The sequence below is a fragment of the Bos indicus genome, chromosome 15 (assembly GCF_029378745.1).
Source record: "Bos indicus isolate NIAB-ARS_2022 breed Sahiwal x Tharparkar chromosome 15, NIAB-ARS_B.indTharparkar_mat_pri_1.0, whole genome shotgun sequence".
NCBI classification, from domain to species: domain Eukaryota; kingdom Metazoa; phylum Chordata; class Mammalia; order Artiodactyla; family Bovidae; genus Bos; species Bos indicus.
This window is the reverse complement of record NC_091774.1, coordinates 29,298,608-29,311,279: the sequence shown is the minus strand read 5'-3', so window position 1 is coordinate 29,311,279 and position 12,672 is coordinate 29,298,608. Positions and strand designations below refer to the sequence as shown.

Here is a 12,672-nt window from a genome sequence, read left to right as displayed (position 1 = left end):
AGACAGGGTTTCAGAGTTGGATCTATGGCGGTGGTTTTGGACAGAGGAAGTCTCTAGAGAGTTTTAAAATCATATCTTATTTTTACATTTTAAAATGCATGAAATTGCCTAGAGGCTGCCATGCAGAGTGAGGTAAGTCAGAAAGAGAAAAAAATATCGTATATTAACATATATTTGGAATCTAGAAAAATGGTACTGATGAACAGATTTGCAGGGCAGAAATAGTGACGCAGAGAATGGACTTGCGGACACGGCGGGGGAAGGAGAGGATGGGACAAATTGACATGAGTGACACTGACATATATACGCTACCATGCGTAAAGTAGATAGCTAGTGGGAAGCAGCTGTACAGCAAGGAATACTAAGCTCTGTAATGACCTAGAGAGATGAGATGGGGGATGGGGTGGGAGGAGGCGCAAGGGGGAGGGGATACATGTATACTCACAGCTGAATCATGTTGTTGTGCAGCAGAAATGAACACAACATTGTAAAGCAATTATCCTGCAATAAAAAAAAATAAAAAGAACCTTACCAAGCCAAAAAAAAAAATGCATTAAATTGCAAATTTAGTAAACTTTTTCCTGCCCCTGATTTACTTTTAATGGATATGTGATTCATTCAGATTCAGATCAGTCGCTCAGTTGTGTCCAACTCTTTTGACCCCATGAATCGCAGCACTACAGGCCTCCCTGTCCATCACCATCTCCCAGAGTTCACTCAAACTCACGTCCATTGAGTCAGTGATGCCATCTAGCCATCTCATCCTCTGTCGTCCCCTTCTCCTCCTGTCCCCAATCCCTCCCAGCATCAGAGTCTTTTCCAATGAGTCAACTCTTCGTATGAAGTGGCCAAAGAACTGGAGTTTCAGCTTTAGCATCATTCCTTCCAAAGAATACCCAGGGCTGATCTCCTTAGAATGGACTGGTTGGTTCTCCTTGCAGTCCAAGGGACTCTCAAGAGTCTTCTCCAACACCACAGTTCAAAAGCATCAATTCTTTGGCGCTCAGCTTTCTTCACAGTCCAACTCTCACATCCATACATGACCACTGGAAAAACCATAGCCTTGACTAGACGGACCTTTGTTGGCAAAGTAATGTCTCTGCTTTTGAATATGCTATCTAGGTTGGTCATAACTTTCCTTCCAAGGAGTAAGTGTCTTTTAATTTCATGGCTGTAGTCACCATCTGCAGTGATTTTGGAGCCCAGAAAAATAAAGTCTGACACTGTTTCCACTGTTTCCCCATCTATTTCATTAACCGGCTTTAAGAAAGGGAAAAACAAAACAAAACCAGATAGAACCTTGAGGTAGATTTATAAAATTCTTTGAAAAAAATTCCAATTCTTATTTCTGCTGGTGGTTGGGACAGTGATAGCTTTAGGTTAACAGCTGAACTGTATTTGGGGTAAATCCCTCAGATACAATAGTTGTCATACTCCTGCAGTGTAAGTGTGTCAAGGGAGTGGGTGGCATTGCCTTTTAGCCTTCTGTGGGCTGACATGCTTCATTATCATTAATTTAACCACAAGTCTATTGGAAAAATGCTGGTATGACCAGGTTTAAAATTTTTACCCAGACTTTCATTCTATGACTTCATTTCGTAAAATGATGAACCACCACCCCACTGTTAATTAATGTAGATATCTACTCCCTATCCTTTTGGGCCTGCCTGAGAAGATGTTTATTCCCATGGCTTTTTGATGAGAGACCTAAAAATGATACCTACTGCTTCTGTGTTGTTCACTTACATCTATGTATTCCATCCAATGCACACATTTTTAAAGTTTGGGCTTGCTTTGATTAGGTGTTTATGTCATCTTTTCCCTGGAGATTAAAGCGGATGCCCACGTCCGGGGTTATGTTGGAGAAAATATCAAGTTGAGATGCACCTTCAAGTCATCCTCTTCTATCACAGACAAACTCACCATAGACTGGACATACCGGCCTCCGAGCAGCAGTCGCACAGAATCAGTAAGTGTACACTTTAATTTTTACAGCATTCATTTATTTGGCTGTGTTGACTCACATGGGCTCTTTAGTTGTGGCACGTGGTCTTAGTTGCCTCACAGCACGTGGGGTCTTAGTTTCCCAACCAGGGATAGAACCCACGTCCCCTGCGTTGCAAGGTGGATTCTTAACTACTAGACCACCAGGGAAATCCCAGTAAGTGTATACTTTAAGGCTCTTTCCTTGAGCTTTCTGTGGTCAACAACTCTGGAACCCTTTTATTCTAAGTCACAGGCATACTTTAGGCCTTCTCATCTTCAAATAGAAGATGAGCTTCTATTAAATAGAAGGAGATGAGCTTCTACTCTGTATGACAGCCATTTTTGGTCATGGAGGGCTTTTTCTTCTACATAAGAATCTTGCAAATATGCTATAGGAAAAAACCAGTCAGAAACTCAGAGGAAATGTGGTTTAATTTTGTTTCCCCTTTGTTGTTTCATTTTGCTTGGCTTCATAGCTTGAGTTTCAGATTTGTTGTACAAAAAGGGTACCTCCAGGCTGTTGGATAGAAAAATTCTACAGGTCTCAGTCTTAGACATCCTTTCACTTAATACTGCTCATTTCCTGTCATGTGAGGTCATCTCTGTGGGTGTATCTGTTTGCATATCGGTACTGTGTAGATTTATCTTGGCATCTTCTCCAGTGTATAAACATCTGCATTGATTTACATAGCTCCCTTTGAAGGAAGTGGTGGCACCTTATGTTGATGACAGATGCTGTTGGTGACATTTGGTCTTGAAATATTAGAAGCAATATATTTTAATCACACATATAAAACACGTTTATGGCTCAAATCCATTGTGGATGTCTAATTGAAGATTGCAATGCTATTAAAAAATACTTTCTCCGTATGCTTTCAGCAACATCCTAGGTCAGGATACATTTTATTAAGAATGTGAATGTCATAGCGGTATGTAAGATTGTGTTTTTGAAAGTATCCTTCATTTGTTATCCTATTTCCCTCACTGGAAGTACTTTCTCTTTGATTTTAATGTGTAAGCTTTGGATTTTGTTTTAGGAGCCATTATTGAATGCCATGTAGCATCTCCCAGTAGCTACAGTAGGTGTCCCGGTAGGGTGTTCTAGTGACGGTGGCTCCAGTGAGGGAAGCAAGGCTGTATTTGCAGTCCCTTTTTCTTTAGACTTAAAATAGGTCACTTTATTTTGAGTGGGCAGGAAACTATGGCTGGCTTTATATGACTCTTCTTCCTTGGCCAAAAGTAGGACAGAATAAACAATGGGGATTTTCTAGGGGTAGAAACCTGAAATGCAAACAGCAGTTCTCATATGATGCTGCTTTTTGTGAGGCTAGTCAGGAAATCAGCAAACACACCCAAGCTGGAATTATTGGACCCTTAAAGTTTGCATTATGCTATGTTGCAGTTATGTGCTCAGTCAGGATTCTATCAAACTAATCAGATAACAGGATTTGAATATCACTAGTTTAACTGGAAATTTACAGGTTAGATTAATCTTGAAGATTCACAGTAGGCTTTGTTTTGTCAGTCAGTTCAGTTCAGTCACTCAGTCGTGTCCAACTCTTTGGGACCCCATGGACTGCAGCACACCAGTCCATTACCAACTCCCAGAGTTTACTCAAACTCATGTCCACTGAGTCGGTGATGCCATCCAACCATCTCATCCTCTGTCGTCCCCTTCTCCTCTTGCCTACAATCTTTCCCAGCATCAGTGTCTTTTCAAATGAGTCAGCTCTTCTCATCAGGTGGCCAAAGTATTGGAGTTTCAGCTTCAGCATCAGTCCTTCCAATGAACACTCAGGACTAATCTCCTTTAGGATGGACTGGTTGGATCTCCTTGCAGTCCAAGGGACTCTCAAGAGTCTTCTCCAACACCACAGTTCAAAAGCATCAATTCTTCAGCACTCAGCTTTCTTTATAGTCCAACTCTCACATCTATACATGACTACTGGAAAAACCATAGCCTTAACTATGACCTTTGTTGGCAAAGTAATGTCTCTGCTTTTTAATATGCTGTCTAAGTTGGTCATAATTTTTCTTCCAAGGAGTAAGTGTCTTTTAATTTCATGGCTGCAATCACCATCTGCAGTGATTTTGGAACCCCCCAAATAGTCTGCCACTGTTTTCACTGTTTCTCCATCTATTTGCCATGAAGTGATGGGACCGGATGCCATGATCTTTGCTTTCTGAACAAAAATTGTTTTGTCAATAAGGAGTTTTAAACCCTTTTATGCTGATGCTGATAATCTGTGATAGGTATTCTTTACCTCCCTCTTTGGAACACTCAAAGAGTGTTCCAGCTGTGTAAATCAATTAGTAAACAGATATTGTTTACTAATATCTGTATTTCCCACTAGCTGGTAAATTCCTGCCCTAATCCCACTGTATCATTTTGCTAAACACAGTGACTAAGGGCATGTAGTAGGTGTGCAACAAGTATTCATTGAATGAATGCCTGAACCAGGAAGTGATTTAGTGTCCTCTCTGGGAAATTGCTTTTCAAAATTGGGCAATGCAGTTTGTAAAAGCCTGGGCTCCTAAGTGGGGAGGATACCAAGTAAGAAAAGAACGAGGAAAGGCTAGAGTCTTGCAAAAGAGAGAAAGATGATATTGTATTGTAGGGCCTGCCCAACCTACCATCAGGTGTAATGAGGTGTTTTTTGGCGATTAGGTATGTGATCACCAATCTGAAGCAGTGTTGTTTTAATTCAGTGTATATTCATTGAGTACAAATCACACATCTGACTTGGGGTTTTATTAATTTCCAAGATAGATGACTTGAGAGAGGCTTATGTTATAGTCTCTTGGTGATTTTGAGGATAAATGAAAAATCTCTCTGTTCCCACTTATTCGTTGTGTGCCTTTGAGTAACTCACTTAATTTTCTGTTTTTGGCCTTGTTTCCCCGTCTGCCCCGTGGGTAGTTCAGTGTTGTTGTGAAGGTCAGATGAGTGAATGTGTAGAGATTGATCGCACCCTATGAAGTACCATATGATAGTAGGTGCTGCTTTAGGATAGGATTTATCGACTTTGGCACTATTGGCACTTTGATGCAGATAATTCTTTGTTGTGTGGGGCTAGCCTATGCACTGTAGGATTTTCAGCAATATCCCCTGGCCTTTACCCTCCAGATACCAGTAGTACAACAAACAATATCTCCAGATGGTGCCAAATGTCTTGAGGGTAAAATTGCCCCTAATTGAGACCTACTACTTTAGTACTTTGGGGAGAAGAGGTTTGAGAATCAGAATCTTTGGATTCTTTCATTAGGACTATTTTGGGGACAAGTTTCATAAACCTGTCTTTTTAACCTATAGTACAGAAGTGAACAAAGTGTAAGAAAAAATTGTCCAACTGGGAAAACCCATTATACATTTGTATTTTATTTTGGACCTACTTAGATTTACGTTTCATTGCATTGTCCATATTAACTCTTTTTTTTTTTCTCATGGTGTTGCTTTCCTAGATTTTTCATTATCAGTCTTTCCAGTACCCAACCACAGCGGGCACTTTTCGGGATCGGATATCCTGGGTTGGAGATGTGTACAAAGGGGATGCATCCATAAGCATAAGCAATCCTACCATGAAGGACAATGGGACATTCAGCTGTGCTGTGAAAAACCCCCCAGACGTGCACCATAATATTCCGGCGACAGAGCTGACAGTCACAGAACGGGGTAAGCTAACTGCTACCAACCTTGTGCTGCAGTGAGTGCTCTGGGACTTCTGTGGTGGTTTGTGGAGAGATCAGTGATAAGCAGAACTTACCTTATCTTTATCAGAACATTCTGCCATCTTGAATTGTCTTTGAAGATGAGTTCTTTATTTTGAAAACTAAAGCTTTTTTTTCCCCCAAATATCGTCAGTTTCACCATGATTCTTCTTTAAATTTTCATTTCAGGTGACCAGAGTCTTGTGGAATGTAATGAAACCCCTGAGTAAATGGAGGGTTGCTATCTGTGTGAAACATGTCATTCTGGTTTCCCTAATATGTTCATACCCTCAGTTATGAGACTGTGTTTTTGCCTGAGTCTTGAAAGGGTACTTCCTTTAAATATGGAGGCTGCACATTTCTTTTCTGTTGCAAAGAGCAGCTGTTTGCATTCGGTGTGAAACATGAGTGGGATAAGGACTGACCTTTTTTCTTCCACCATTCCCTGGTGACTATTGAGTGGTCATTCTAGTCCTTATTTGGATTTGAACCAAAGATTTAGAGATAGAGACCTGCATTATGGTTCATTATAGCTACTTTGTCATTTCTCAAATCTTTCTGTATGTCTCTGTCTCTTTCCCCCTTCCCTTTCTCTTTATTTTTTAGGACAACTCATAGATTTAAAAGATATGGGCACATTCATACTGCTGGTGGGAGTAGATACTGGTATAGTTTTTCTGGCAGACTGTTTGATAGTATAAATCAGATACCTTAAAATTATATATCCTTTGATCCAGCAATTCCATTTTAAACTGTTTTAAAAAATAGGGCTAAGTATGAACGTTTATATACAAGGATGATCATCGCTACATAACTGATAGATTCAAAAATTGGAAACAACTTGAATATCCAGCGTTAGCTGATTAATTCAATAAATTATTCAATATGCAGAATACTATGCAGCCCTTTGGAGAAGGCAATGGCACCCCACTCCAGTACTCTTGCCTGGAAAATCCCATGGATGGAGGAGCCTGGTGGGCTGCAGTCCATGGGGTCGCTAGGAGTCGGACATGACTGAGGGACTTCACTTTCACTTTTCACTTTCATGCATTGGAGAAGGAAATGGCAAACCACTCCAGTGTTCTTGCCTGGAGAATCCCAGAGACGGGGGAGCCTGGTGGGCTGCCATCTATGGGGTTGCACAGAGTCGGACACGACTGAAGTGAAGGGCATGCAGCCCTTAAAAAAAAGTCACAGTTGGACTGATGAAGCTATTTACAGGGCAGGAAAAGAGATGCAGACTTGGAGAATGGACTTTGTGGACACAGTGGGAGCAGGAGAGGGTGGAGTGAACTGGAAGAGTGGCGTTGACACACGTGCACACCACGGGCAAAATAGACAGCTAGTGGGAAAGTGCTGTGGGGCACAGGGAGCCCAGTTCGGCACTGATGGCCTGGAGGAGGGAGGGGGGCTCAGAGGGGAGGGAGATACGGACACACAGCTGATTCACACTGTTGCACAGCAGAAACTAGCACACCATTGTAAAGAAATCATGTGTGTGTTAGTCAGTCATATCTGACTCTTTGTGACCCCATGGACTGTAGCCCGCCAGTCTCCTCTGTCCATGGGATTCTCCAGGCAGGAATACTTGAGAAGGTTGCCATTTCCTTCTCCAGGGGATCTTCCCAACCCAGGGATTGAACCCGAGTCTCCTGGACTGCAGGTGGACTCTTTACTGTCTGAATCACCAAGGAAGCCACCAATTATACTCCAATGAAAAAAATAAATAAAATGGAAAAAAATCACACATGGATGGAATATTTATGGAAAATATTTATATAGTAAATAAAAAAGAGGTTAGAAAAAGTATGTAAAGTATGGTCTACACTTCTGAACATATAGTCTCCTCCCTGTATTCCCACTCATACCCACATACTCCTGGGGATTACCCTGGTGGTCCAGTGGTTAAGACTTCATCTTCCAACACTGGGGGTGTGTTTTCCATCCCTGTCAGGGGAGCTAAGATCCCACCTGCCTCATGGCCAAAACCCCAAAACATAAAACAGAGACACATACTCCTAGAAAGAAGAGTGAACAGATAGATACTGACATGTTGATCCTAGGTATCCAGATTATGGGTAAATTTTAATCCTTTGTATTTTTGTGTGTTTTCTAGTGTTTCTACCATGAATTCATTCCTTTTGTAATCAGAAGGAAACTGGAGCAAAAGTAAGACTATCTCATGTCATAGGAAGCACTTTGCACATCGTCTTTTACCTTCTCTTTTCCTCCTTCAGGTTTTGGCACGATGCTGTCCTCTGTGGCCCTTCTTTCCATTCTTGTCTTCATTCCCTCAACTGTAGTGGTTATTCTGCTACTGGTGCGAATGGGAAGGAAGTCTGCGGGGCTGAAGAAGAGGAGCAAGTCTGGCTATAAGAAGTCGTCTATTGAGGTTTCAGATGAGTAAGTCCAGTTGCAGTCCTGAGCCGTCAACCCTCTTCAGAGCCGTGCTTTCTGGACAGCACCAGACCTCTGCATCCATGCCTTCCTTTCTTCCAGGCTGACCTCAGTTCTGCTGAAAGGGAAATTTGTGGATATTAATTTGGAGAGAAAGAGATAGAGGAGTTAATAGCATGGTCCTAGTCTCTTTTTTTTGGAAATAAGATTGTACAGTGCTGTGGTTCAGAGGGTAAATTCTGAAATGAATCTCTAATTCTTTCCAAATGAACAGGAGATCACCAAGTCAATTATTTTTTCCTTTTCCTTGTTTTGGCACCAAGCTGACAGAAATGCCTGAGCAGTGAGAGAGGCTTTAGAACAGCCATGGAGGGCAACATAATTTAAATAAGCGAGCACTATTCTTGGTCAGCAAATGCTCCAAAGAGGTTAACTGGATTCTGATTATCAAAAGCAGGTGAGCAGGTGTGATCCAGTATTTTCCCTAAGAACAAATCCACTAAAAAAAAAAAAAAAAAAAGGTAGCAAAAGTCTACATAAAACTCTGTTGATTCTCCATTGTCAATTTCAGGGGCTTGGAACCTTGGGAGAAAAATCTGACTTTGAGAGAGTCTAAAATCTTTCTCTGTGTGTGTGTATGCATGTACACATTTATATAATGGGAGTAAGAGTCCCCTTTAAAGGAATCTGTGGCCTCCCACAAGGCAAAGAACTCTTGGTAAAAAATAACTAAAATGTCTATTTCTAAGTATGGTCTAATAAGACCTCCTTATGATCTAAGCCTGAACCACATTGTTTCTTGCTATTTCTTCTCATTGGTTCCAGTGAGCTGTTTCCTTCTCCAAACCCAGTATACTCATTTAGATCTTTAAAAATAACTATTTATTTATTTGGTTGCTCTGGGTCTTTGTTGCTGTGCACAGGCTTTCTCTAGTTGCAGCCAGCGGGGGCTACTCTCCAGTGCTGGTGCATGGGCTTCTCACTGTGGTGGCTTCTGCTATTGCAGAGCATGGGCTCTAGAGCGTAGGCTCAGTAGTTGTAGCACATGGGCCTAGTTGCCTCACAGCATGTGGGATCTTCCCAGACCAGGGACTGAACTGGTGTCCCTGGCATTGCAAGGCAGATTCTTAACCACTAGACCACCAAGGAAGCCCTATTTAGATATTAAAAAAATTTTTTTTCAATGTGCTTTCCCTCTCACCTGGATTCCCCTCCCTCCTTCCCTTGTTTGCCTGGAAAACTCTTCCTTATCTTCCAAGACCCTGCTGCAGCTTCTCCTTCTCTTGAATTTCCCTGACTCTTTCAGGGTAAACTAATCTCTCTCTCCCCTTTGCTGCTGCAACAGTTTGATTTTAACTCTGTGAAAACATTTATCACATTGTATTGTGACATACTTGTTACGTTCTAATGGGTCTTTCACCCTCAGGAAATCATGAGCTCAAGGAACAGTGCCCAGACATGATTGATGCTGAGTATATTTCTAAATGAACAGTTGCCACTAGCTCTTATTTATTGAGCACTTACTATGTGCCAAGCACTGTGGCCCATGATTTACATGTGCTTATTTTGCATATACTCCTCACCACTATCCTTTAAGTGTAGCTGGTAATACCTGCATTTTGTAGATGAGGAAACAGGCTCCTGGAGCTTAAATAATTTGCCCAGTCACCCTGTTAGTAAGTGGCAGAACTGGAATTTAAAACCACACCCGTCTGACTTCAATACTTGTCCTCTTAACAGTCACTACCAAGGATGGTGACTGTCCATATTTGGTCTGTCCTCTTTCTACAGCACTGACCAGGAGGGGGATGACTGCATGGCGAAGTTCTGTGTTCGTTGTGCCGAGTGTGTGGTAAGCCCATGCCATTTCACTGTTCATACTTTATTTTCCTGCTTAATTAAGGTAATCCTTTGTCCTCAGAGAAGCAGGGGACATGCAGGTAGGTCTACAGCAAAGTATGAACCAAGGTCTTTGCCCAGAGCATTTTAGTCTCAGGGGACCCTTCCCAGTTCTAACCACTATTTTATTTTCTGTCTTGTGGGCACTGAGTGGTGTCCTTAGGTTAGGGAAGGGGACTGTGTAGGCAGCCTCTGCTGACTAACAGGGAGCATCCTGAAAGAGGAGTGTCCTGTGTTGCTAAGGTCATAGTGGGAGAGCTGGCTGAACTGGCTCAACCTAAAGCCAGTGGAACTGAGCTTTTCTGCTGAGCCTCAGTTTTTCCCAGGAAATTAGAGTGATATCACCATTTAGATGACTTGATTGTTTTGTCCATAAGAAATACCCATGTTGGAAGGCTTGAGTTTTGATTGAAATTGCGGAAAGCACTTGCTGTGACTGGTAGGCTTGCGTGGCTGCCCCAGGATCCTAGGAGGAGAGGCTTTCTGATGTAGTACTGTTGGAAACAGGTCAAAAGCAACTCATGATCTAATATGAAGTATACCTGTCATTTCAGGGTTTAAGCTGGAGCCTTCTTTGTACTTACTGCTAAGCTCAGCACTTGGCCAGATGACTACAGCCCAATTACTCATCACAGTGTTCTTTGTTTCTCTTTCTCTCATGTACTTGCGTATTATAAGTGGCTTCTCTGATGAGAGAAAGGTGGATAGTGCCAGTGGATAAAATCTAATTAAAACCCTTTGGGATTTGAATATTTTGATGAAACAAAATAAGCTAATGTCCTGAAACTAACACAACATTTTTAATCAACTATATTCCAAGATAGAATAAAAACTTAAAAAACAGAGGAAAAAGAATCATTTTTCTGAAACTAATACAGCATTGTTAATCAACTATATTCCAATATAAGGTAAAAATTAAAAAGAAAAAGAATCACTTTGCTGTACATCTGAAACTACACAACATTGCTAGTTATGTCTCATCCTCCAGGACACAGTTGAAATGTTCAGTTCAGTTCAGTTCAGTTGCTCAGTCGTGTCCGACTCTTTGCGACCCCATGAATCGCAGCATGCCAGGCCCCCCTGTCCATCACCAACTCCCAGAGTTCACTCAGACTCACGTCTATCGAGTCAGTGATGCCATCCAGCCATCTCATCCTCTGTCGTCCCCTTCTCCTCCTGCCCCCAATCCCTCCAAGCATCAGAGTCTTTTCCAATGAGTCAACTCTTCACATGAGGTGGCCAAAGTACTGGAGTTTCAGCTTTAGCATCATTCCTTCCAAAGAAATCCCAGGGCTGATCTCCTTAGAATGGACTGGTTGGATCTCCTTGCAGTCCAAGGGACTCTCAAGAGTCCTCTCCAACACCACAGTTCAAAAGCATCAATTCTTCAGCGCTCAGCTTTCTTCACAGTCCAACTCTCACATCCATACATGACCACAGGAAAAACCATAGCCTTGACTAGACGGACCTTTGTTGGCAAAGTAGTATCTCTGCTTTTGAATATGCTATCTAGGTTGGACATAACTTATCTTCCAAGGAGTAAGCGTCTTTTAGTTTCATGGCTGCAGTCACCATCTGGAGTGATTTTGGAGCCCCCCAAAATAAAGTCTGACACTGTTTCCACTGTTTCCCCATCTATTTCCCATGGTGTCTCAGATAGTGCTTCATGCTATAGAGAAAAAATAAAATAGGAAGAGGAGATGGAATGGCTAGAGAAGGGGGTATGGTACTAAATAGGATGGTTGGGGGAATTCCCTAGTGGTCCTAGTGGTTAGGACTAGACACCTTCACTGTTGTGGACCAGGTTCAATCCCTGGTTGGAGAACTAAGATCCCATAAGCCACATGCTGTGGCCAAAAAAAATAGGATGGTTGGGGGCATCTTTATTGAGACACTATTTAAATAGACATCTAAAACAAGAAGCAAGAGACATGGCTACCATGGAGGAGCATTATTCTAGGCAGAGGAAATGGTTGGCGCAAAGACCCCGGGGAGTGGCCATGATTGGCATGTTCTAGGAACAGCATGGAGACCAGTGTGGCAGGAATGAAGAGAGCAAGGCAAAGAATAGCATTTCTTCAGAGAGATAACGTCATATCTTATACAACATTGCATGACTGTAATGACCTAGACTTTGAATCTTACTGAAACAGAATCCACTGGAGGTTTTTGCAAAGAGAACGCTGAACTGATTTAAGTGCTAAAAATGTCATTCTGGCTTCTGTGTTGAAAACAGGTGGTGAGGGACCATGACAGAAACACAGTCCATTTAGGAGACTTTAGCAATAATGGAGATGAGGGAAAAGGGTGTTGATCTGGACCAAGACGGTGGTAGTGGGGATGGTGAGAAGTGGTTGTTCTCTGGTTATAGTTTGTAGGTAAAGCCAGAAGGACTTCTTGATGAGTTGCATGTGTCTGTGAACAAAAGTTAAGGATAAATCCAAAGTTCTTGACCTGAGCAAATGGTAGAATAGAGTTGCCATTTTCTAATATGTACAAGCCTGTGGCTGGAACAAGTTTTAGGCAGAAGATCAGGAGCTGAGTTTGGATATATTAAATTTGAAATACTTAGTAAATTTAGGTGGATTGAGTCAGTGCCATTTTACTCTTAATGAAGCCCCTAGCTGAGTTCCATTTGGGGGGCTCTTCCGTATGGTCTTTACCTGAATTCTGACTGTGGCA

The 12,672-nt window shown here is 41.9% G+C and overlaps 1 protein-coding gene across 2 annotated transcripts in view; it reads left to right on the top strand.

Moving 5' to 3' along the window:
• The window catches only part of MPZL3 (myelin protein zero like 3), a 28,261-nt gene that overhangs the window by 12,709 nt on the left and 2,880 nt on the right, over positions 1–12,672 (top strand). The window contains exons 2-5 of one of the 2 annotated variants that reach the window (XM_019975653.2): positions 1,803–1,969; positions 5,449–5,659; positions 7,932–8,097; positions 9,883–9,943. In XM_019975653.2, the coding sequence (XP_019831212.2) occupies positions 1,803–1,969; positions 5,449–5,659; positions 7,932–8,097; positions 9,883–9,943 (605 nt within the window). Of the gene's footprint in view, positions 1–1,802; positions 1,970–5,448; positions 5,660–7,931; positions 8,098–8,414; positions 8,623–9,882; positions 9,944–12,672 lie in introns of those variants that run through there. The other variant, XM_070803496.1, reaches the window with a different exon arrangement.